We start from the raw sequence: 26,149 nt of genomic DNA on the forward strand, positions 1-26,149 counted from the left end.
GCAAAAGGCCATCTGCTAAAACTCTACAACAAACTTGGTTAAGACTATAAGAAAATAACAAAAAAGAGAATAACATGTTGAGAGAATAACATTAGAAAGGAAAATAACATATGGTGACAATATTTTCTCTCAGAGTGTTATTCTACTGGTAATGAATGTGCCATAAATGCTTCATGAACATGTAGGTTGTGTAGACTTTTATTTCAGTGCTATCCATCTGTCCTATATTATAGTTCAGTTTGTCTGTACATATTATTTGTTCTGGTTTGTATATAGGTTTTAATCTTAACTGATGGTGGAATTAATTTTGAACTGTTCATGTTTTTCTTTTGGCTTATATTGTTGGTTTTGCTTTATCATGTTCCCCATTTTCTCCTTCATTCACTTTTATTTTACTTTTCTAATGTTTTTTTGCTGTATTGTCTGGCTTGATTTTAATGCATTGCAAAGTGACTCTGACAGTATTTTTTTCTCCACTATTGTGTTTTAATCTGATCCAGAAACAGATATTCACATGAACCCAGCTGTGTGTCCATGAAAGTGTCCACACAGTGGATCTTACAAAATATTTTACAAAGTGTTATCAGTTAAAGGGCCCATATCGTACATTTTCCTTTATTGATACAGACAGTAGAGCTGCTCCCTGAATGTGTGTACATAAAATATGATCAGTCAAGGGACAAGCGAGTATAATTTAGAGAGAGAGTTATTTTAAGCTTAAGTGAATATTTATAAACTGCTTCTTACACATGAATAAAGCTTAATATCAATTGAACTAATTGTGACAACAGTGCAGGGAACAATATAGGCATGCTCTACTCCTTACTTTCTTCTTTTTACATTTACTTATCAACATCTTTCCTCTAGACCAACTAAACGCAAGAGATCAGACTCACCTGAACCCAGCTGTGTGTCCATGAAGAGTGACCAGTCAATGGGGGGGCAACTACATAACAGGTCTCCTGCTGTGAGGTAAGGATGATGTAAGAAATTTTGAATCCTGAGAAATCAAGACGTTCTAAGCCCAGGAGGAACAGACTGTTAACAGAACACTCATAACTAAAGGAACAGTTATTTGATTGTATTTATGCTACTGTTTTTTCCAGAACTGCCAAGATAAATGACATCATTTATATTCTCAGATGCTTAAAACTGTATATACATAAATATAAAACAAAACTGAACTGAAAACTTGGTAGCACTTTTCAGGAAATACATGTACATTAAAATAAAAAAATAAAAAAATAATGACCAAGCCTTCTTAAATGACCTGGTGAATGTTTTCATCTTAATTGTTGGTAAAATTCATTTTTGACCTGTTCATGTTCTTCTTTTGGCTTATATTGTTGGTTTTGCTTTATGATGTTTCCTATTTTGTCCTTCATTTACTTTTATTTTACTTTTTAAATATTTTTGTGTCTTATTGTCTTGATGTTGATGCTTTGCAAAGTGATATTGAAAATTAAAGTTTCAATTATTATTATTATTATTATTATTATTATTATTATTATTATTATACAGTAATGGCTCTGTAACTGGCCTGGAACACCTAGATGGCTAGAATGACTAGAACTGGCATAAAACACAGAGACGTTGCAAGGAAACAGGCTTAACAAATGGATATACATAGGAGTCTTAATGAGTCCAAAATTAACTGCAGGTGTGTAAAGTGGAGGACTGGGTGGATGAAGAGTAGAGAAAACAAAAGCATATGGCCTAGCCATATGCACTACCACGCAGGCCCAGGAGGAGGTAGTTTGTAACATTCTGATAATGTCTTTTCTCCACCACTGTATTTTAGTCAGATCCAGAAACTGAAAACATACTCACCCAGTTGTGTGTCTATGAAAAGTGAGTAGTCAATGAATCAGATCAGATCTGGATCAGTTCAGAGAGGGATATTGTTCTCCTGCTGTATAATGCAGAGAGAATATAACAGTAATGTGGAGATTTATACCTGGAACTGAGTGTAATGTAGAGAATATAACAGTAATGTGGAGATTTATACCTGGAACTGAGTGTAATGTAGAGAATATAACAGTAATGTGGAGATTTATACCTGGAACTGAGCGTAATGTAGAGAATATAACAGTAATGTGCAGATTTATACCTGGAACTGAATGTAATGTAGAGAGAATATAACAGTAATGTGGAGATTTATACCTGGAACTGAGTGTAATGTAGAGAGAATATAACAGTAATGTGGAGATTTATACCTGGAACTGAGCGTAATGTAGAGAATATAACAGTAATGTGGAGATTTGTGACGTATCAACAGAAACCAGACGCTCGCGGAAGCAAAAGATGCTGGCGTTTAATAATACTAGGCGAACAAACCGAAAAAGGGCAGAGCAAAAGACAAAGTCAAAAATACAGGCAAAAAGTTCCAAAACACAGATCAGTCCGTAGAGGCAAAAGCACAAAAGGGAAAAGACAAAAAGGCAGAGTCGATATACACAAAGCAAAGGTTCAAACACGGGATAAAGGCAGTCAGTATACAAACGCTCGGTAGTTCAACAGGAAACAATACCTCGCACTGAATTAGACTAAAGCCCGGGCTTATAAAGTAAACTACACAGGTGCTGCCAGTTAATATTCAGGTGATTTGGAGCGCTGATTGGAACATAAGCCAGTGTCAGAAGTCACGTGATCTCCCATAGAATTGTGGGCAATGGAGTCCGAGTCGGAGTCGGAGTCCGAGGGAAGTTGCTGAGTCATGTGATCTCCCAGAGGATTCTGGGAGATGAAGTCCGTTTCTTTCAGAGAGTTCACCGAATGCGTGACAAGATTTATACCTGGAACTGAGTGTAATGTAGAGAATATAACAGTAATTTGATGATTTTTTTTTTCCTGGAACTATGATAAAATGTTATTTAAATAGCTGTCTATAATTTACTATTCTTATATATTTCATTGATCTCTTTGTACTGTTTTCTGTGTATTCCCCAAATAACAGTATCCAAAAGGAGAAATTAATAATTACCAACATGAATCATCTGGACTCCATATATACGGTGAGTGTGTACCAAACACTCTGTTTGATGTTTCTGTTTTATGCTTTTTTGTTAACGTAGTAAGATCTTAGTAAATAAACAGTTCAATCCTCTATTATCACCATTATATTTAATCACACTGATTTGTAGTTTAATCTGTGATAATAATCAGTGACTCTCCATCATATTATAAAATCATAAAATCATCTCTCTCTGTAAGATAATGGTGTTATATGATTTTCTTTTTATTGTTTATTCCAAATCAGGATCTGGAGCACAAAATAATTTCTCTGGTGAAGAAAGAGCTGATGAGGTTCAAGAAGCTGCTGAGTGCAGATTACCCAGCATGCTCTGAGAGAGAGGTGGAGGATGAGGAGGATCAGAGCAGTTCCAGAGAGGGGGTGCTGATGATCACACTGAACATGCTGTGGAACATGAAGCAGACAGACCTCGCTAACACACTACAGAGCAGTAAGAACTGTGGGCGGGGCTTTATTACATCACTGTAACTTTAGAGGAAGAACACTGATCCACACTTAGCACACTTCTCAGATTAAGAGAGCTGATCTAGAACAAGTTTTTACCTTTCATATACTAATAAGTGCAGTTATATGGACAGGAAGGAGTTGATACTAGATCAGCACTCTGACATGTTAAATAGAATAAAGAGGAAGTGCTGTATCTGCACAAACCGGTTATGTGTAATTCTACAATTTTAGCTTTTCAAATTTGTTTTAATTTCTGATTATGGATCATAAATTAGCAGTTTAGTGGAGTTTAAAAATAATATTAAATTTAGTACTCCTATATTAAAATGTTTATCATTGCCTTTTTGTTCTGTTCATTAGAACTAGTCTCTGCGTATCAGAAAAAACTCAAATCTAAACTGAAGGAAAAATTTAACAGAATTAATGAAGGAATCTCACAGCATGGAACATCAACTCTTCTGAATGAGATCTACACAGAGCTCTACATCACAGAGGGAGGGAGTGGAGAGATCAATAATGAACATGAGGTCAGACAGATTGAGACAGCATCCAGGAGACCAGCAACACAGGAGAAACCCATAAAATGCAATGACCTCTTTAAAGACAAATCCATCAGAACTGTGCTGACTAAAGGAGTTGCTGGAATTGGAAAAACAGTCTCTGTGCAGAAGTTCATTCTGGACTGGGCTGAAGGAAAAGCAAATCAGGATGTCCACTTCATATTTCCACTTCCTTTTAGGGAGCTGAACTTGATGAAAGAGAGACAGCTCAGTCTGATGGAGCTTCTTTATCAGTTTTTTCCAGAAATAAAAGAAATAAGATCAATACACTGTGAGGCTTACAAAGTCATATTCATCTTTGATGGTCTGGATGAGTGTCGACTTCCTCTAGATTTTCAGAACAATGAGAGCTTGTGGGATGTAACAGATTCAGCCTCAGTTGATGTGCTGCTGACAAACCTCATCAAGGGGAATCTGCTTCCATCTGCTCTCCTCTGGATAACCTCTCGACCAGCAGCAGCAAATCAGATCCCTCCTGAGTGTGTTGACCTGGTAACAGAGGTACGAGGGTTCAGTGACCCTCAGAAAGAGGAGTACTTCAGGAAGAGAGTCAGTGACCAGAGCCTGGCCAATAAAATCATCTCACACATGAAGTCCTCAAAAAGCCTCTACATCATGTGCCACATCCCAGTCTTCTGTTGGATTGCAGCCACTGTTCTAGAGAGAATGTTGGGTGAAGCAGAGAGTGGAGAGATCCCCAAGACTCTGACTCAAATGTTCTCACACTTCCTGATCTTTCAGATCAAACACAGGAATCAAAAGTACCATGGGAAATGTGACACTGATCCTCAGCAGACTAGAGAGATGATTCTGGCTCTGGGAAAACTGGCTTTCCAACAGCTGGAAAAGGGCAATCTGATCTTCTATGAGGAAGACCTGAGACAGTGTGGCATTGATGTCAGAGAAGTGTCAGTGTACTCAGGAGTTTGTACTCAGATCTTCAGAGAGGAGTTTGGGCTGCACCTGGGGAAGGTGTTCAGCTTTGTGCACCTGAGTGTTCAGGAGTTTCTGGCTGCTTTATATGCATTTCTGTCCTTTATCAGCAAGGATGAAAAAAAACAGCTGAACACTGATCTCTCTTGTATTTTCAGAGAGTCCAAAATGTCAGACTTCCTCAAGGATGTAGCGGACAAAGCCTTACAGAGTGAGAATGGACACCTGGACCTTTTCCTCCGCTTCCTTCTGGGCCTCTCACTGGAGTCCAATCAGACTCTCTTACAAGGCCTACTGACACAGACAGGAAGCAGCTCTCACAGCAAAAAGGAAACAGTCCAGTACATCAAGGAGAAGATCAGGGAGAATCCCTCTCCAGAGAAATCCATCAATCTGTTCCACTGTCTGAATGAACTGAATGATCATTCTCTAGTGCAGGAGGTTCAAACATACCTGAACAGAGGAGGTTATTACAGTTGTCTAAGTGGAGTCAGTCTCTCTCCTGCCCAGTGGTCAGCTCTGGTGTTTGTGTTGATGAACTCAGAAGAGGAGCTGGATATATTTGACCTGAGTAAATACGACAGATCAGATGAATGTCTTCTAAAGCTGCTACCAGTGATCAAAGCCTCCAGAAGAGCTAAGTAAGTATTTATAATCATAATCGTGTTACTGCATTGTTTATTAATTTAAGGATAATGCTACACTGATCAGAATAATGCTTTTCATTAGCTACACTAATTGGCATTAAACACACTACTGATAGTTTTATAGATGAGCATATGTGCTTTATATAATTTATTGTTAGTCATGCTTCTTCACTTGGTCATATAATTATTAAAATACATTCAATTAATTCAGTTATAATAACAGCTGAAATAATTATCAACAAATCAGTATCATTAATTAAACAGAAAATTAACATTAACAAATAAATGTATATTTTTTTCTAAATTAACATATCATTCATGAATATCACAATCTTTAATGTCTTATTAAAAGTATTATTAATGACTCTGTTTCTCAAAGTTGTACAATAAATGTGATTTTTTAAATCAATATTTGAATATTAAAAGTGAACACTTTGTAAAATTAAATATTTATTAACACATTATCTCTAAGACACAGATAAGTGAATCAAAAACCAGCATATTTACAGTGTAAAGAAGCTAAACAGCAGAGAGAAAACTCTGTGTATGTGTGTGTGTGTGTGTGTTTGTGTGTGTGTGTGTGTGTGTGTGTTTGTGTGTGTGTGAGAGAAAGACAAAGAAAGATACAGAGACAGAAGAAATGAAGGAAAGAGACATAGATAGAGAAAGAAAGAGTGAGAGAGAGTGATTATGAGAGAGAGAGAGAAAGAGAGAGGGAGAGAAAGACAAAGAAAGAAAGAGACATAGAGTCAGAAAGAGTGAGAGATTAAAGCTTAACAAATGAGAGGAAACCAAAACACTAATGTCTTTTGAAAAATAAAATATCACTTTTTCATTTATTTATTTCTTTTGTTTGCTTTGCTTCTATTCTTTTTCTTTTCTACGACTGTGAGTAAAATAAAAGAAAATGACAAGTTTTCCATCTTGGCTTTTGTTTATACTTATGCTGAGAGCTTTAACTCAAGAAGGACCAAAGACACTGAATTCAAGAGAGCAATACAAAGGGTTACCAAGACACATATGCATGTGGCAGTGTGAACTCAAGAGTGAGCGGAAAGCTACTTGTGAGCTCTTCTTAAGAAGGATGTTTCACAGTTGACAATAGTCAGCCCTAACCAGTCAGTTCCAGCTCCCTTCCTCTCCCTGATGGCCATGGGTGGCTTAGCTAGAACATCACAAACAACAGTTTATCAAAGTATTCTTGATCCCATGTGGTGATATCCATCACGGAAACATGCCGGTTTTTAATGCAGTGCTGTCTGAGGGGTTGAAGGTCTTGGGCATTCAGTTGAGGGTTTGGCCTTGCTTTTTATGCGCAGTGATTTCCCCAGATTCACTGAATTTTTTGATGATATTATGCAACATAGCGGGTGAAATACATAAAATCCTTGAAATCACTTGCATAGGAATGTTATTCTTAAACTTTTGGATTTTTTACTGGTGCATTTTTGGCAAAGTGGCCTAAACCCATCCTTGCTTCTAAAGGACTCAGCTTTTCCTGAAGGCTCCTTTTATGCCAAAGCGTGATTACATCACCTTTTTCAAAATATTTTTGAACATTTCACAATATTTCTTAAATTGCTCCTGTCTTAAACTTTTTAGAACATGATAAAGTCATTAGTTTCAGAGGGAGTGTATATTTACAATAAAACAAAGATCCATATATATTTTCTCTATCTACGCCAGGTGTGACTCTGTAATACTTTTAATGTACTGTAGCCTGTGAGGTGATTGTTCTGTTTTAATGGATGAAAATCGCAGTTATTTTGTTAGGAATCTCAGGTAAAAGAATGAGTTCACTGTTTTTTAACTATTAATAATTTCTTTTATTAGTGCAATGGACGACTTTATGACTCAGTCAGGTAATGTTCAGACTGAAAACCATGGCTATTGATGACTTAGAGCCTTCTCTGGAATTACTCCCACTCTGACTGGACAGGAACAGTTAGAGCACTGGATGGAACAGACCACTTTGCTGATAGAGGAGAGTAATTGTCCTGACAAAGTGAAAAGAAACAGAGGATAATGGAAAGCTTGAAGGATATTCCTCTTGAAATTGTCAGACTTTGTTATCTGAAATTGTCAGAAGAAACTGTCTCCATAATTTCCTAGACTTGCTTAGTGAGATTAGTGCAGAAAAAGAATATGAAAGGCTTCACCTTAAAATACATTCACACGTGCATCAGGTGAGAGCTTAAGAAGATGCAGAGACAGAGTTACAATGCAGAGCCTCAAATCAGAGCTAAAGAACATCTAAATGGCGAATTTAGCAGAAAAACCCAGAGATAATGTGAGTGATGTCAAATCTACTTTACTGCCTGATGTGTATACAGGTACTAAGGATGACTCATCAGAGGTTTCAGCCCTCAATAAAAATATTAACATAGTGAAACAAAAGGTCAAGAACCTGGTGGGGAGGAAGAATGAGCCTGTGACTTCAGCCACCAGTGCCAAAGTAGATATAACCAAGTACCACAGTCAAGCAGATAAAAAAACAGGTGAGTGGCAAAGAAGGAGAACAATGTGGGGTAGACAGAGACTTTCCCGGGAATGAAAAGAAAGTAATCCAGAAACCGATTGCCTCCTTGCATAGACAAGCATACCTCTTACAAGAGTGACACTACAGACAAAGAGTGTTACTGTTCTGTGTGAAAACAGGCTGTGAGCTCGATAGGTTCTATTTCAGTGACCGAAGCACTGATAGGTCTAACCCTTAGGGCCAGATAAGATAAATGGTCACCCCTATACAGCCTTTTTAGATAGTGGGTCACAAATCACTATTATTTTTGAAGATTGGTATGAACAACACTTATTCCATGTCCCAATCCAACAAGTGTCCAGTTTACCAATTTGGGGCCTTATCAATTCTAGCTATTCATACAAGGGTTATGTGGTAGTGGACATCCAGTTTACAAAAGAGTTCACAGGTGCCCCTGAGACATTATCAATATTGGTGCTTGTTTGTCCTGGTCCCAAAACACCAGACCAGTTCCAAGTGATTGGAGACAGAAGATTGGTAGTAGAAGACATGTATTCTCTCTGCATGAATGGGGAGTTGACCTTGCAAAAGTAGAGCATTCCATCTGCCTATCAGATCCCAAACCATTCTGTGAGCATTCCCAGCGTATAGCACCTGCCAACATGGATGATGTAAGAAGACATCTTCAGAATCTTTTGACAGCAGGCATAAGCAAAGATTTCCAAAGCCTTGATTTGCACATAAAAAAGCAGCAGCATTTCTATGTGCATTGACCACAGGACTCTAAACAGTAAGACCATCCTGGACCAGTACACCATGTCACACATTGACAATGCCTTGGACTGTTTGGTGGGGAATCAGTGTTTTTTATTGTTGGTTCTGTGTAACAGCTACTACTACATAGCCATGGTGGAACAAGACAAAGAGAAGACTGCTATCATTTGCCCTTTGGAGTTTTACCAATTTAAGAGAATGATGCAAGGGGTCAAAGGGGTGCCTGCAACCTTTCAGCGGTTAATGGAGAAGGTAGTAGGTGATGTGTACCTCCCCCCAAGTACTGGTGTATTTGGATGATTTAATTGTTTTTGGTGCTGCCTTAGAGGAGCATGGGGAGAGACTCCTCAAAGTCTTGGACTGAATGGAGGAAGTAGTTTTTAAAATTTTACTGGACAAGCGCCAATTTTGTCAGTCTAGAGTTAAATATGTGGGATGCATTGTATCAGTGGAGGATGTTGAGACTTACCCTAACAAGATTGAAAACTCAATGGACCCAGCCAACAGTCCTAAAGTCCTTCAGGTCATTTCTGGGATTTGGAGCTATTATTGCTGTTTTATTGCTGGCTACTCCTCTATTGTCAAGCCCATGACTGACTAAAGGGTAGCTCCCTGCTGGGAAAGTGTCAAAATGCAAACTTGTAGGTGACAGCCCAAAGTGCCAAGTTTATTCTCAGGAGTCAGAACCTTTCAGTGAAAGATGCACCAGATTGTTCTGTGAAATAATGAGAGTGCCTTCAGAGGGAATTCCCACTCTGTATGTTTTACCTACTCTGCTGGAGTTGGGACAGCTGGAGCAGAAGACATGAGAAAAGCTGATGATGCTGTCATCAGAGACGTCATAGGATTTGTATGTATGGGTGAATGGTCTGTGGAGGTGAGACAGTTACATCCAGAAGTGGCATTGTTGATTTCTTATGCCTTGAGCCAGATATAAAAAGATTTTCCAATATACTACAACAACAGACCATTTTAGCCACTATGCCCAGGCTTATCCAACCAAGGATCAGAGAGCTGTGACTGTGGCCAAAGTTTTGGTGGAGATTCTTTATCCACTATGGTTTGCCAGTGCACATTCATTCTGATCAAGTTTGAGACTTTGAGAGCAACCTGATATGAGCTTCTGAAAATACTGGGGATTAGCAAGTCAAGCACCATGCCCTACCATCCCCAGGGTGGTCCCCAGTGTAAAAGACAGGACATTGTTTTCCATGTTAGGGACACAGGAATCCACCCAGAAAAGTCAGTGGAGTCAACACAGAAGTCAACTTGTGCATGCATACAACAGCACCAAGAGTGACTCAACTGGCTACACTCCTGACCACCTCATGTTTGATAGAGAAGCCAGGCTTCCTGTCGACATATGCTTTGGAACAGAAAAAAAAGAGAGGGAATCAGTTACTTCTGCTATGTATAGAACCTGCAGAAAGATTTGTGAAGTGCCTACAAACTAGCTGAAAGATCTGCAAAACAAGTGCATCTGAGAAACAAGAAACTGTATGAGAAACTTCTGCAATCCCCAAGTGCTAGAAACTGGTAACAGAGTGCTTTTGAAAAAAAAATGGGCCTTAAAGGCAAATGTAAGTTGCCGAGTAGATGGAAATCGTTTCTGTATGTCGTAGTGGAGAAGATTCCTGACATGCTCGTGTATCATGGGAAACCTAAAAGTGAGATGGGAAAAGCAAGAACTCTACATCACAACCATCTTTTGTCCATTGGAGGTCTGGTTAGACTACCAGACAATGACCAAACCCCCATATCAAAAACCAGACCAGTGACACAAAGCCAGAAGGGTGCTGAATACCACAGTTTTGACTCAGAGGGTGAGATAAAGCACTAATATTTATGGAGAGAGAATCCACCATTGAGAGAACCACACTCTGGTAGTGAAAACAGGGACCTCTGAGAGATAGCACCAAGCGATGATGGAACACCTGTGTTATTGGACAAAACTGAGACTCAAGAAGCAGAGGATGAGCAAAGCATTATCCTGGAACCAGATGCACCTGAGGAGGGGAGCAGGCTGGATGGAATCCCGAAGGCTCAGACGCTAGGAGAAGGGTCACAAACTCCAAAAAGTCCAGCCTGTCATTAGATTAACTTATGACAAGGTTGGAGAACCTAAAGATCAACCTGTAACTATAGTTTATAGGGAAATTATCATTACGATTGGGTAGATGTTGATAAGTTATGCTTTCTAGCCATATCATTGTCTCATAGGGACATGAAGACCATTAGAGCAGGGAGAGTGTCACGCTTCCTGGTTCTCATTCGGACTCCCAGACCACCAAGAACTCCACTTCCCAGAATCCTTCAGTCAGTCACGAGACTCTGCCAACCAATCACCAACCACCTAACAGATCACAGTCACCGGAATACTAATCATCATCACCTGTTGTACTCTGTATTTATACCGGTTTGTTTGAAACGTATCTTTGCGAAGTATTGCCCTTACCTAGTCTGTGCATACCGAGCCATTTGTTTTTCTGATTGCTACTCCGTGTTTGACCTCGCTTGTTTTTTCGTTTTCGATTCTCGTCTCTGTCTTGGCTTTGTTGTTTTGGTTTATGTGCTATTTCTGGTTACGACCCTCGCCTGTTTTTTCGACTTCGCTTTCGCCTATGCCCCTGTATTTCGTCTGCTTGTTCTGGTTATTGGCCTGGTCTGGTGTTAACCCTGTTTACTCCCGTCAGAATAAATCTTCCGGATTAACTTTTATCCGCGTGTGTCTGGTTTACAAACCCTGTGTTACAGAGAGTCTAACCCTGAAAAAAAGAAAAAAAATAATTAATTTGTTTTGAACAGTTGTTTTAAAGAAATGTTTTAATGGTTTGCATGTGAAAAAAATCATTATAAAACAAGAGAAAAACTTCAGCATTTCAGGAAAAAAAAAACATAATAATAAAAAGAAATACATAGTTCTGAATTAAAAGTCCAAAGTTTGGTTGGGATGTACAGAGCAAACATGTGCTCAGTGCAACCTAAACTTATGTGGATCTGTCAGTATTCTATTTCCTTCTTGATTAAATAGATTTGCTTTTTACTTCTTGCTTATTTTTTGCTTTTTTATTTGCTGGTCAATTCTCTTCTTGTTACTTCCTTTCTTGAGTGCCTTGCTCACCTTTTGCTGCTGTTGCATTGAGAATTTCCCCATTGTCAGACTAATAAAGGATTATGTGACCTTATCTTATTTTTTTGGTTAAAGAGGCTTCTGTGATTAGTTAGAGTGTTAGATAGAGGAGTGGTTGGTTAGTGATTAGCTAAGTAGAGGAGTGGCTAAGAAAGAATGCGTGTAGAAAAAAAGAAAGGGAAAAAGAGCTCACTTCACTTCATTTTTTGCATTTTCTGCTATGTTTTTGTTTTTTTTTTGTTTTTTTACTGTCTCTACTTTATTTTCTGGACTCTTTGAATTTCCTCCTTCTTTTGATCTCTGACTTTTGGTTTTGTTGAACTCTGGATTTCTGAATTTTGGTTTTTGGACTTAAACTTCTCTATTGTTGACTGGGCTCCCTGACTGCAACACTGGTAGCACTCTTACTCCACTCCCTCACTTCTCATGACTTTCGTGAGTGAGTTTCGACCCCTTTGCTAAGTTGTTGTTGGCAATTTTGCTGTCTCAGGTAGCCAAGCAGCTTCCCTGCACTCAATATGGGTGTGTGATTTCTGCTGTTTGGCTAATACGGTGTATGGTTTAGGGCTAAGGTGTTGCTGTGGATATCACTCCATAATATGAGACTGATTCAAAATTGACTAGATATCTCTATTACGCCACAAAGGCGTAATTAAATCATATTTTAGGGAGTTTACTAGGGGTGGGGGGAAAATTGATTCTTAGATGCATCACGATGGAGAAGTGACTGATTCTGAATCAATTCACAACTGTCAAAAATCGAATTTCTAAATTTTTATTTATAACGTTATGTTGACGGAACGCAAAAGGTGGAACTTGGAAGTGCGGAAGTGCAGCGCCTGGACAGTCTGTGGCATGCACATAACAAAAACATGAGAAATCTGACTGGCACCCTCTGTATAAAAAGCTAGGTTAGGTCAGGAATCGACAACCCAAATGTTAAGAAGAGCCATTTTGTCCTTTCAACAAAAGTCAAACCACCTTGGGAGCAACAACATTTTATGTCCAGTATGTCTCAGTATGTGCTGATGTCCTAGTATAGGCTAAAAATGTAAATGAAAATACACACTTACTTTGCTCTGCTTTAAGCTTCAGCTCAGCTATAGCCAGGATACTTTTCCTCAAAACTTGAATAGTTTCTTGTAAAATGTTTCTCAACGTTCGACTGTTTTATGAGGCTGAAGTCAGCTTCACATTCACCAGCTTCTTGTTCGAATTTTCCCATTCCACCTTAAATGTGGAACCTCCGTTAGAATTTAAGGTGGAACGGGAAAATTCGAACAAGAAGCTGTCTTCATCTTTGCAACTTTTTAGTGTTTGACAGTCTCGTTGCAGATTTAACGTACCAGGAAACCATCTGCAGTGCTTATAAATGAGAATAAGCCATTTAATCCATTTAAGCCATTTAAATCTCTCTCTTTGCCTTTTTGTCAGCGACTAGCTAGGCAAGACTGTGTTGCTATGTGACCTGCAGTCTGGACGCCAGTTCTCAGTTGTTGAGAAGCAGGGCTTTCGTGCTATGTTGCACACGTCCTGTCTCGAAGATATTTTACTGACACAGTGATCCCCCCCCATTCTCTACAACGAGTCCAAAACCAAAGTTATAAAATCACTAAAGAAAACGGGTAGGACAGCTGTAACGCGCTGTGTTGACACCTATTGCCATTGGATCTTATGTCACCGTAACAGCGCATTTTATCGCATATGAGTGGCAGCCAGTGTCTCATGTGCTCCAAACAATAGCAGTGAATGAGAGCCTTCTAGTTCACTTGCCACATCACTTCCATTTGTTTTATTAATAAAAGATATTGGAGTAAATTCATTCTGGATCATTACAAATACTGTGCTTGAAAGTACCAAGTCCTCACACAGTGAGAAAACAGAAATCCTGTATAGAAAAAAAAAGATGCATCGAGATGCATCGATAATCATTTTATAATCGCATTGCAGCCCTCTGAATCATAATCAAATCGAATTGTGAGGTGCCTAGAGATTCCCACCCCTAGTGTTTACCATTCCAAATATATTTACGCAGCAGTTTATCTACCTTAATCCAGTAGCCAGACGGTGGTAGTAAAAGAACCATCATACTAACAAAATTAATACGAGGTACAATTGCACTTTCTAACATTTAACTTTCATGCTCCTCTCATAAATAAACTGGTTGCTGATTCTCATACCTCCCCATGGTTCACCCCTGACCTCAGAGCTATGAAAGTTAATGGAGGGTGTCTTTAGTGCCTCTACACGGAAACTGGGCTTACTGTTCATCACTTATTTTTAGGGAGCACATCTGTAGAAACAGGGATTCACTAAATGCTGCCCGTTTTGCCTACTGTTCAAATATTATAAATGGTGGCTCTAGGCCCAGGATATCCCTCAAAGAAACATGCCAGATTTCAATGTAGTTCTGTCTAAGAGGTTGAAGGTCATAGGCATGCATTTGTGTTTTTTGGCCTCCTCCTTTATGCACTGGAGATCTAAATTCCCTGAATCTTTTGATGATACTATGCACTGTATAGGGTGAAATACCTAAAATCCTTGCAATTACTTGCCAAGGAATATTATTTTTAAGATGTTGGATTTTTACTGATGTATTATTGGCAAAGTGTGAGCCTTGACCCTTTCTTGCTTATAAAGGACTTAGTCTTTCCTGGAATCTTCTCTTATTCCCAAGCATGATTATGTCACCTATTTAGGATGTTTCTTGAACATTTCACAATGTTAAATTGTTCTGCTTTCACTGCTTTCTGTTTTTATCTGCATTTCACATACTGTCCCAGCTTTTTTCAAATTGGATTTGCAGGATTTAATGTGTGTAGAACTGTTCAAAGCTGTGTTTACTAATCATGTACTGGATAGCATTTTAAGTTATGCTCAAAATGAACTAAAATTACTACTGAAACAGTAATAACTAAAACAATGCAAGTCTCTATCACCGTGATTGTTCTCTTTGCTCCTGCCTCGTCACCAACAGTCACCTCTTCAGAATCAGAATCAATTTATTTGGCAAAATATGTTACACACGTTGTTGAGTGCACACATATATGACATGTAACATACTGAACACACCAGACAGCACACATGTATTTAACTAGGTGACAAAATAAAATAAAAATACAAATAAATAGAATACAGAATAAAGAATAATAAAGCACCATGGAGAGAGGTTAAAAGGAATATCTGTACATATGCAGATAAGAATATTTACACATATGCAGGTCTGAGTAGACAAAACTCTTACATAGGCTCTATCCAAAAAAAGAAAACAATTATTTCCTTTTTTTGTGATTTTTTAGTTTTCTGCATGATTTGAGCTCAGCAGCTGTCCTTTACATTGTGTGAAAATTGGAAAAATGGAAATGCTCCATAATTGCTTTGAAAAAAATCTCTTTACATTAACTTACATTTAAAGTAAAGTATGTTTTTGCCCTCTCCATTTTGGAGATATTTGTTTTTCTTTGGACAGCAACAATATACAGAATATTACAGAATGATATTAATATTTGCAAAAATATAACATCATTAAATTACAGAGAAGTTACTGTAATACAGTATGGAGGTTTTAGGTTTAGTTCAAGTTTAAAGTGTGAGATGTCCACTGCTGTTAATGATCTACAGATCCTGGGAAAAAGTTGTTAACATGTCTGGCTGTGCTGGTTTTGATGGTCCTGAATCTTCTTCCAGTAAGGGAGTGTATGGAAAAGGTGATATCCAGGATGAGAGGGGTCAGATATATATATCCTGAAGCGTGGCAGACTGCTTCCGATGATCCTCTCTGCTGTCCTCATTATTTGCTGGAGTTTGGCTCATTCTTGTGAGGTGGAGGAAACAAACCAGATGGTTATGGATGCTGTGAGGATGGACTCGATTGCTGTGTAGAACTGGATCATCAGACTCTGCAGCAGATTTGTTCAGCTCTCTCAGGAAGAACATTTTCTGCTGTGCTGTCTTGGCTATGCAAACTGTGTTCCTCTCCCACTTCAGGTTCCTGGATATGGTGGTGCCCAGGAACTTGAGTAACTCCACAGTGCAAAGCACAGAGCTGTTGATGGTGAGGCAGGTAGGGAGGGAGGGTTGTGCCTGAAGTCCACCATGATTTCTACAGTCTTTTGTGTGTTCAGTAGCGGTTGGCTGCTGCTGCTGCACCAGGAGACCAGCTGCTCAACTACCTTTCTACAGGCAGACTCATCAATGTTGGCAATGAGGTCCACCACAGATGGTGACATCTGCAAAATACAGCAAAAACTGGTTTGTTGTCGCTGTATTTCATCAGTGCTATTGTTGAAATACAGCTGTCCTCACAGAAGTTGATGTATGATATCAAGGTGTCTGTGTATTTGTCTAGACTCTCTGTTGCCTCTCTAAAAACAATCTAGTCTGTGGATTCAAAGCAGCCCTGTACCTTTTCAATGTCTCCACTGGTCCAGTTCCACAATTTTATGATGACAGGCTTGTTGAATTTGAGTTTCTGCCTGTACACTGGGATGAGGTGCCTTCATTGGCTGTTGTTCAATCCTGTTCTTAGTTCTGGTTGTTCATGTCCGATGATCTGTAACGTTTCAGAGAACTGGATAAATCACCTTGCTGAACTGCTCTTACTACAGCTCCATTTTCAAAAAAGGTGGAAATCATTTAAACCCTACATTTAATTGAAAATTGTACAAAAGTAACATATCAAATGTTGAAACTGAGAAATTGTATTATTTCTAAAAAAAACACATGCCCATTTTTAATTTGATGTCAACATATTCCTAAAAAGTTGGGGCAGAGGCAACAAAACACTGATAAAGTGTGATGCTAAAAAACACCTGGTGGAACATCTGACAACTAATTAGGTTAATTGGCAACAGGCCTGCATCATGATTGGGTATAAAAAGAGCATCCCAGAGAGGCGAGTCTTTCGGAAGAAAAGATGGGTAGGGTTCACAACTCTGTGAAAGACTGCTCAAGCAAAGTGTGACAATTAAAGAATAATGTTTCTCAAAGAACTTTGGGATTTCATCATCTAAGGTACATAATATCATCAAAAGATTCAGCGAATCTCTGAAGATTACAGAGAAATCTCTGTATGCAGGGGACAATGCCAAAAAACAATACCAACCACTGTCTGTGAACACAGTTCGTTGCTGCATTCACAAATGCAAGTTAAAACTCTACCATTAAAAGAAGAAACTACATATGTATGTATAGGATTCAGAAATTCTCTGGGCCTGAGCTCATTTAAGATGGACTGAAGCAAAGTGGAAAAGTCAAATTCCAATTGACAAATCAAAATTTGAAATTCTTTTTGGAAATCATAAATCATTGATGGACTGGCGACCTGTCCAGGGTGTATCCTGCCTTCCGCCCAATGACAGCTGGGATAGGCTCCAGCAACCCACCGCGACCCAGAAGGATAAGCGGTTTAGATGATATATGTATGTATGTATGAATCACTGGTGCATCCTCTGGGCTAAAGAGGAGAGAGACCATCCAGCTTATCAGTACACAGTTCAAAAGCCAGCATCCATGATGCTGTGGGGGTGAATTAGTGCACATGGAATGGGTGACTGATGAATGATGAAGGCATCATTAATACTGAATGATATATACATGCTTTGGAGCAACATATGCCATCCAGACTATGTCTTCATGGAAGGGCTTGCTTATTTCAGGAAGACAAAGCCAAAGCACATTCTGCACATATTACATCAGCATGGCTCTGTAGTAAATGAGTCTGGTTGCTAAACTGGCCTGCCTGAAGTCTATTGCAAACAAATGAGAAAGGAGACCCCGAACTGCTGAACAGCTGAACAGCTGAAATCCTATATGATGCAAGAATGAGAACATTTCACCTTCAAAACTACAGCAATTTGTCTCCTCAGTTCCCAAACGCTTACAGTGTTGTTAAAAGAAGAGGTGCTGAAACTCAGTGGTAAACAGGCCCCTGTCTCAGTGTTTTTTTAAATGTTTTGCTGGCATCAAATTCAAAATGGGCATATCTTTTTAAATAAACAATAACATTTCTAAGTTTCAACATTTGTTGTCTAAATATCAATTTCCATTAAATATAAGGTTTAAATGTTTTTAACATCACTGCATTGTGTTTTTATTTATATTTACACAGCGTCGCAACTTTTTGGAAATAGGATTGTACACATAGTGTTGTTACACATGTGCAAAGCAGTTTTATTTTCCTGAATTACACAATAATCACTTTAAAATGTTTCTTGATTTTTTTTTTTCTCATCTGAGAATTGGATTATTGATTTATTGATTGCATAAGTAGCTCATTATCATTTTCGTTGTAATGTCAGTGCTGATTTACAAAAGCAGTTCAGCTTGCACTGGGGCTGCATTGCTTCTTGTTGCAGGTACAACATTAACTTGTTTTACCAATATATATATATATATATATATATATATATATATATATATATATATATATATATATATATATATATATATATATATATATATATATCACATGCAATTTCAGACCTCTTTCTATTAATGCTATGGTTTTAGCATCTGGACAGATAATCATAACATTCAGTCTTCTAATTGTTGTGCTTAATTTCTTAATTTGCAGTATGCATTCTCCTAGCACTGTTCAGGTTTAGAGTGCTAAATAAAGTAACATTTGATGCACACAATTAATAGCAACATCAAGTGGAATAACAGGTTTTAGTCAGTTGGTGTAATGAGAATATAACTAGAATTTTTTACTCAAAATAATTTTTAAATAAATTAATATGCAACAATCCATCAACATCTAACATAATTTACTTATATAATTTTGTAAATTTTACAAATTTTGCAGAAAGTTTATTTTAGTAACACTTGTATTTTATGGTGCCTTTCTTTTATTTTAGTAACACTTGTCATTTATGGGCATGTATTTTATGGTGCCCTTATTACAGTGCATGAAACAAACTGCTGAGTAAAGAGTAGTTACATGATTCAGAATATTGAATAAATGCCCATTACTGCATGCAGGTACACAGTTTAGCTGCATGTTTAAATTCCACAGTTTCCTCAACTGCGTAAACGCCCATGTAATATTTACAATATAAATGACAGCAAGTACAGTCGCTCTAATCTCTGGTGGTGATTCAAGCCTGGAGCAGGGTGTAGAAAGTTGTATCCCATGTGTGCTAAATTTGCACAAAAACCTATTTTAGACAGTATTAGGATACAAATATTGGGAATATATATTCAGAATACAGAAATGAAGTATATATACTCAGTCCAAGTAACATTTTGTAAAGGCAGTTTTGTTGGAGGGGGTCATGTTTTAAAGGTAGATGGCTAATGATGACCTCCCCTGTAGGTTTAGTTGAGTGTCTTTCTGCTGGTGTTAATAAAAGAGCACTTCTTGCAGCAGAATCATGGCTTTCCCTGTGTCTCGTTCTTTGCCAAGATGCCACATTTGGTATCAGAAGTGGGATAGTGCGCTACAAAGAGCTTCAAGGTATTTGGCGAGAGAGGCCAGCAGTGTTTGGACTGGCTAGGACTCTGTGCACCCCAAAACCTTGGCTCAGGCTGGTGGGTCACCAGAACAGTTGACCTTTAAAGGGGAAGCTATGTAGTGATATGCTACTGAGAAGCTTTGGAGGCAGGCCATGTGAGCGGCTACTCATGGAGTAGAGGTAGATGGCTAATAGTGACCTCCTTCATGGGTTCAGCTGTGTGTTATGTGCCTTTCTGCAATTGTTAACAAAAAAACACTTCTTGCTGCAGATTTATGGCTTCCTTGTGTCTCCTTCTTTGCCATGATGCCACAATGTAAGCAAAGTGAAGATTAAGTAACTGAAAGAGCTAAAAATATCAAATTAAAATGATCAGGTTAAACAAAACCAAATTATATAATTGATTAAGACAAACATAAAAATTGTTAACGAATAACCAACTAAAGTCAAATTAGACTGTTGCAAGCCGAGTGGAGGTGGTCAGTGAATTGGGGCCTCATTAAAAAAACTTTGTTCCAGAATTTGTGCATGATTGATTATTAAAACCACAGTATTCATGAGTCATGCACATTATTGCCTATAACACACTGATACCTGATAGAAATTCCTGTAATAATTTCCAGCTTGTTGATGAACAGTGACTAAAAGCAGATTTTCCCAGTTCAGGAAAAGCTCTAGGAAACCAAAGGGTAATCCAGACAACAGAACAATTTTGATAATTTCCATTCTTTATTTACAGTCAAAATAAATAGCTGGCATATGACCATTAAGCACCTTGTAAATAAACAGAAGCCAGCGTGTTTCCCAATTTACAGCCAGAAAGGACTAATAGTTATACACATAATAAAAATAAGGTGTCTGTTAGCTGATGTAACAGAACTCACAGTTAGCGTACTCCTAATGTGCTTGGATCAGATTAGGAAAAAACACTTAATCAAGACATTCATTATTGTTTGCTAGTGTTTGTATGCAAGTCTGTTGATGTATGATGATGGTGTTCTGGACCATATTACAGAAACATACTTACACTGAAGCCTTACGTTTCAGTTAGGACTGAATTTATTACAGTAAATATTACAGAATAGCATTTCCTAAGTTCATTATCTAAGTACAGAAACACCTTGACAGAATTTCCTAAATGCTGTCTTAAGTTTAGGATAAATCTAAACAGTGTCATAACTTCTGTTTTAAGCTTCCATTTCTACTGTTAGCTGTTCTATTAAAAATATACTCGTATTGTTTATAGGCATCTGTGGCAGGTAGCATATAAAGTAATGGTGGCCAATGAAGCTGAAATTTGTCTAGTTAACTGTAATTTACATAATCGTTCACATTATTGTCATTATAGGTTCAAGTCCCAGCTGTGTGTATGTTGGCTTTCTTGGTAACAGACATAACAATTGAATATCAATCTCAATGGAGTAGTTTAAATCAAGAAAACATCAGCATGTATAAATAGAAAAAAAGTCTTACGCTGATTTTGTCAGATTTTTAGTTAGAAATAAACATAGTAAGTTTATGTAATATGACCCAATCATTGCTTGTCTAACTGTGTGTGTGTGTGTGTGTGAGAGAGAGAGAGAGAGAGAGAGAGAGAGAGAGAGAGATGTCAGTGTTCTGATGTATCATCATCTCTCTCCCAGGCTTTTTAACTGTAATCTCACAGAAAAAAGCTGTGCAGCTCTGTCCTCAGCTCTCAGCCCAAACTCCTCAAGTCTGAGAGAACTGGACCTGAGTTACAATGACCTGCAGGATTCAGGAGTGGAGCTGCTCTCTGCTGGACTACAGCATCCACATTGTAAACTGGAGAAATTGAAGTAAGATCATCAACTTATCACTAGGGATGTAAAGATAAATGTATGTATCAGATGAAATAGAAAATGATAGAGAGAGACAATGAGATAAAAAATGCAAATATAGACAGAAGCAGAGATTTAAAGAGAGATAAGAGAGATACAGCTAGACAGAATATAGAGATACAGAAAGAGATAATGAGAGAGAGGGACAGAGACATACAGAGAGGGAGAGAGAATGAGGGAAATTTGTGTGGCTGTGTGTGGGATTTCAAATGTTCTGATGTATCATCATTTCTTTCCCAGGCTGTTTAACTGTAATCTCTCTGTGAAAAGCTGTGCATCTCTATCTTCAGCTCTCAGCACAAACTCCTCCTGTCTGAGAGAACTGACCCTCAGTAACAATGACCTGAAGGATTCAGGAGTGGAGCTGCTCTCTGCTGGACTGAAGAATCCACACTGTAAACTGGAGACACTGGAGTAAGATTATTACTTTGTCACTGTGCTTGTAAATGCCACACACACTTCCATACATCTGCATGTTTTTGTAAGAAAAGTGTTCTCTTGCAAGTATGTTAATGCATTCTTGTTACTTTCACTCATTGTTACCATATTTTTTTCAAAGCAGTTGACAGATCTCACAGAAAAAAAAACCAACAAAAACTCAATTTTATAGTTGTGTAAAACAAAAGGGTAACATTTGGTAAGAAAGTACTCTCATAGTCATATCTACTTTTCAGCACCTGTTTGAACTTGAAAGATACATTATTAATCCCAAAGGAAATTTAAGACAAGCTAAGCATACACCATAAAAATTAACAATACACACAATCGAAAAGATACTATCTAATGTGTGTGAGCTATGTATAACATTGAATACTCGGACTGTTGGACCTATAACATGGTTACAGGACCTATAATGATCTATAAAAATGTGGGCCAAATAGTTAATATTACAATTCAACAGTGCAAAAGTCAGTGTGCATAAATGTATGAGAGTGAATTAAGTTAGTGTAAGCAAGGCTAATATAGGACTATACAGACTATATATGCACACAGTATCCCAGTACACAACAGCATAAGAGTATTGACGACCTTAGACTGGTAAAACATCAGCAGGAGTTTCCTACAGATGTTAAAGGACTCTAGTCCTGTTTATCATCCAGCTGCAACCCAAGGTACTTATAGGTCCTGACAACCTCCACACCAACCCCATCATTGGAGACAGGTCACGGAGTGGTCCAGACCACCTTTTCCTTGGTCTTGGAAATGTTCAACTGCAGTTGATTCAGCTGGCACCATGCAATAAAGTCCTTCACAAGGCTCCTGTACTCCTTCTCCTGTCCACTCCTAACACATTCCACAATAGCAGTGTTATCAGAGAACTGCTTGTGGCATGTCTCTGAGTTGTACCTAAAGTCTGCAGTGTAAAGGGTGAAGAGAAAAGGGGAAAGCACAGTCCCCTGTGGAGCCTCTGTGCTACTGACCACAGTCTCAGATGTACAGTCTCTCAGCTTAACATACTGTGGTCTGCCAGTGAGGTAATCTGTGATCCAGGTCACTAGGTTTGTGTTCACTTGCATCCTTGCTAGCTTTTCACTTAATAAGAGGAGCTAATTGGTGTTAAAGGCACGGGAGAAATAATGATTCTCACAGTGCCACTTCTCTTGTCCAGGTAAAAGTTGCTCCGGTAGAGGAGGCAGGGGATGGCGTCATCCACACCCACCTTCTCCTGGTAGGCAAACTGCAAGGGGTCCAGTGCATGTCAAACCTGGGGTCTAAGGAGATGGAGGGGCAGTAACTTTAGGGTCTCATTACATGTGATGTTAACACACCTGGCCTGTAATCATGAACACAGGAGTGAGACATGAAGTCTTCCACAGTTTAGGGACCTGTCCTAATCGCAGTCAGGGGTAATGGCTGAGCACACAGCTGGAACAGGGTGTTCAACCCGGTTATAGAACAGGTTAAATTTATTTGCTCTCTCCACATTACCATTTGCTATACTGACATTCCTCTGCATGCAATCAGTAATGGTTTTCATACCATCCCAGACCTCCCTCATCTTTTTTGCTCAACCTTCCTCTTGTAGGACTCCCACAACTGGAACTTAAGTTCCCTAAGAATACTCCTAGGCTTCTTCTGATCCTTGTCTTTAAAGGCCCTCTTCTGCATATTGAGGAGGTTGTTAATGTTGCTGGTTATCAAGGGCTTGTTGTTAGCAAAGCAGCACACAGTTTTCACAGAAACAACAATGTCCATGCAAAAGTTTAGGTAGTCCATTATGCAGTGTGTGATCCCCTCGGTATCCTTGCCATCTGATTCCTGCAGCACACTTCAGTCAGAGGTTGCAAACCAGTCCCCAAGAGTCTCTTTATCTGCACGAGACCATTTCTTGTAGGTAGATCAGGTTGTGGTCTGATTTTCCTAGTGGGAGTAAGGGGGTGGCAGTATATGTATTCTTCACATTGCCATAAAAAAGATAAATTGTCCTGTTTTTCCTAGTAGAGCAGTCTACATACAGTGAACGTTGACTCCAGAGTTATATGATTATAATCACCAGATATAACAATGAATTCCTCAGGGTGTTGTGTTTGAAGCCTCACAGTAGTTGCATGTATGACGTCACATGCCATCTCTAACTGCCCATGGAGAAACGTAAACACAAACAACAATGGCATGTGAGAGCTCCCTAGGCATGTAGTAGGGTCATAAACTCATCGTCGGTAGTTCAATGTCCCTACAGCAGATCATCTCCTTGATTGTCACATGCCCTGGGTTGCAACATCTTATGTTTATAAATGGTGCAAGTCCACCCCCTTTGCTTTTGCCACTTAGCTTAGCGTCCCTATCAGCTCTCACGGTTGTGAATCCAGGAACGTCCACGTTAACTGGTTAATCAGGAGAGACATCAGTCACCCACGTCTCTGTATGACACAGAAAACTGCATTCTTGGTATGTTCTCTGATTTTTAACCAGAGCTGCAATCTCATTGGTCTTGTTAGAAAGCAAATTTACATGCCTCGTCACCACTGAAGTAATAGATGCTTATATTTCCTGTATTTCTATATTTACTTAGCCTTCCACTTAGCACCAGCTCGGCATCCTCTGGAACTGCCTTGTGCCAATGTGACTCATTGTTTGAAAAGTGTGAGTAGCTCTTCTCTCGAATAAACAAAGTTCCTGTTGCTCCTTGCATAAAAAAACTCCATATCCTTAGGATACACAGCAGATCAAAAATCTATGCTAAACAACCTCTAAAAGGCGCTGTTTATTTAATGCTTTCGAGCTGTGCACATCCTTCTGGTTCAAGTGTCTCTTCAATAACACAACGGGTACATGTCTTCACATAACTTCTCACATCGGTCAAGGCCAGTCCAATAGAACCTCTGATGTGTGAGATATGAGGTTCTTAACTGGCCTTGATGACCTGCCTCATCATGACATCCTTTCATGACTTCATCCTTCAAAGATAGTGGCACAACAAACTGGAATCTCCTACATTTTGTTAATGGGTCCTTTTATACTCGACACAATATTCCATTTTCCAGTGTCAACTTCTCCTACTGTTTAAGGAGTTTCAGGGCATTTGTGACACTTTAGCCTTCTCTCCTGCCTACGTTTTAATTCAATATAGGTAATCACACAGTTTAAATCCACATCCTGTAATTGCTTCGCACATATTTCCTCAAGTGGGTATGAAAACAGCATGTCTTGACCAATGTCAGACAATTGCTGCTTATGATTTTGAAATGAATTGCTCAGGTGAGAGGTCCAGCAAGCCAGTCAATATGGTTATCAAAAACAGCAGAAATTTCAGCACTTGAAAGACTTGCAGCCTTTTGCTGACTCACAACACTCACAACTTTCTGTTGTTTTGAGAAAAACTGCACATAATGGCTTGCAGCAGATGACCTGAACAAGTCTTGGACAGAAGCATTGGATATTCTCACTGACTCATTCAGTAGGTCTTTGTATGGCTCACGAATGAGTCGATGGCTGCTTCTATTCTCGGCGAATGACACTCGACTCAAGGCATCAGCCATAATATTTTTAGGACCAGACACATACTTAATGTTGAATACAAATGCAGCAAGTATAGTGACCCATCTCTGTTCGCACGCATCTGACCATGGCTTAGTCAGAATGTGTGTCAGTGAGTTATTGTCCATCCAAACTGTAAAGGTATATCCTTTAAACCAGTGGCTGAACTTGTCACAAATGGCCCACTTTAAGGCCAGGAACTTGAGGCAATGTGCAGGGTATCTGCTCTGAGCTCTGTTGAGTGACTTACTGGTGGAGGCAATAGGCCGAGCCCTCTCTTCTCCAGGAACAACCTGAGAAAAGACTGCATCAGGCCCATCAGAGGAAGCGTCAGTCGATAAAGTAAAGGGCTGACTAAAATCTGGGTGTGCCAGTATAACATGAGCGAGCAAAGCATCCTTGAGATTTTCTAGAGCTCTCTCACAAGCAGGAGTCCAATTCACAGCAGTGAGTTTCCTTTGGGAAGTGGTAATGCTTAGCTTGTTCCTCCTGCCCCTCTTTGCAACTAAAAATAAGCTTAAATAGTGACTTTGCTATTACAGTGCTGTTCTCAATGAACTTCTGGTACAACATAAGTCCTAAAAAAAGACTGCATTTTCTTTACAGAAGGTGTAACACCATCTGGGCACATCAAGTCGTTAGATGAAATTTCAACTATAGCACTAACTTTAGATGGGTCTGTGGATATTCCCTTTCCACTGATGATATGCCCAAGAAATTGCACTGAGGTATTGTTTCAGGTTGTTTGTCTTCAATCTCTGGAAGACAATTCAATTCAAGCCTCTCTAGGGCCATTGTTTCAGTCAGGGCAAAACTATCAAGATAAAACAGGGATAAAAAAATTTTGGTCCCCA

The 26,149-nt window shown here is 38.8% G+C and overlaps 2 protein-coding genes across 6 annotated transcripts in view; one reads left to right on the forward strand and one right to left on the reverse strand.

Moving 5' to 3' along the window:
* The window catches only part of fbln2 (fibulin 2), a 390,205-nt gene that overhangs the window by 161,174 nt on the left and 202,882 nt on the right, over positions 1–26,149 (reverse strand). The gene's annotated exons all lie outside the window — the stretch shown is intronic.
* LOC118799348 (NACHT, LRR and PYD domains-containing protein 12-like) overlaps positions 1–26,149 on the forward strand; it is a 51,758-nt gene that overhangs the window by 18,047 nt on the left and 7,562 nt on the right. Inside the window, exons 4-9 of the mRNA XM_036559133.1 lie at positions 868–972; positions 2,957–3,014; positions 3,260–3,464; positions 3,842–5,615; positions 21,102–21,275; positions 21,558–21,731. Of these exons, the coding sequence (XP_036415026.1) occupies positions 868–972; positions 2,957–3,014; positions 3,260–3,464; positions 3,842–5,615; positions 21,102–21,275; positions 21,558–21,731 (2,490 nt within the window). The remainder of the gene's footprint in view (positions 1–867; positions 973–2,956; positions 3,015–3,259; positions 3,465–3,841; positions 5,616–21,101; positions 21,276–21,557; positions 21,732–26,149) is intronic.

The sequence above is a fragment of the Colossoma macropomum genome, unplaced genomic scaffold (assembly GCF_904425465.1).
Source record: "Colossoma macropomum unplaced genomic scaffold, Colossoma_macropomum, whole genome shotgun sequence".
Classification (NCBI taxonomy): Eukaryota; Metazoa; Chordata; class Actinopteri; order Characiformes; family Serrasalmidae; genus Colossoma; species Colossoma macropomum.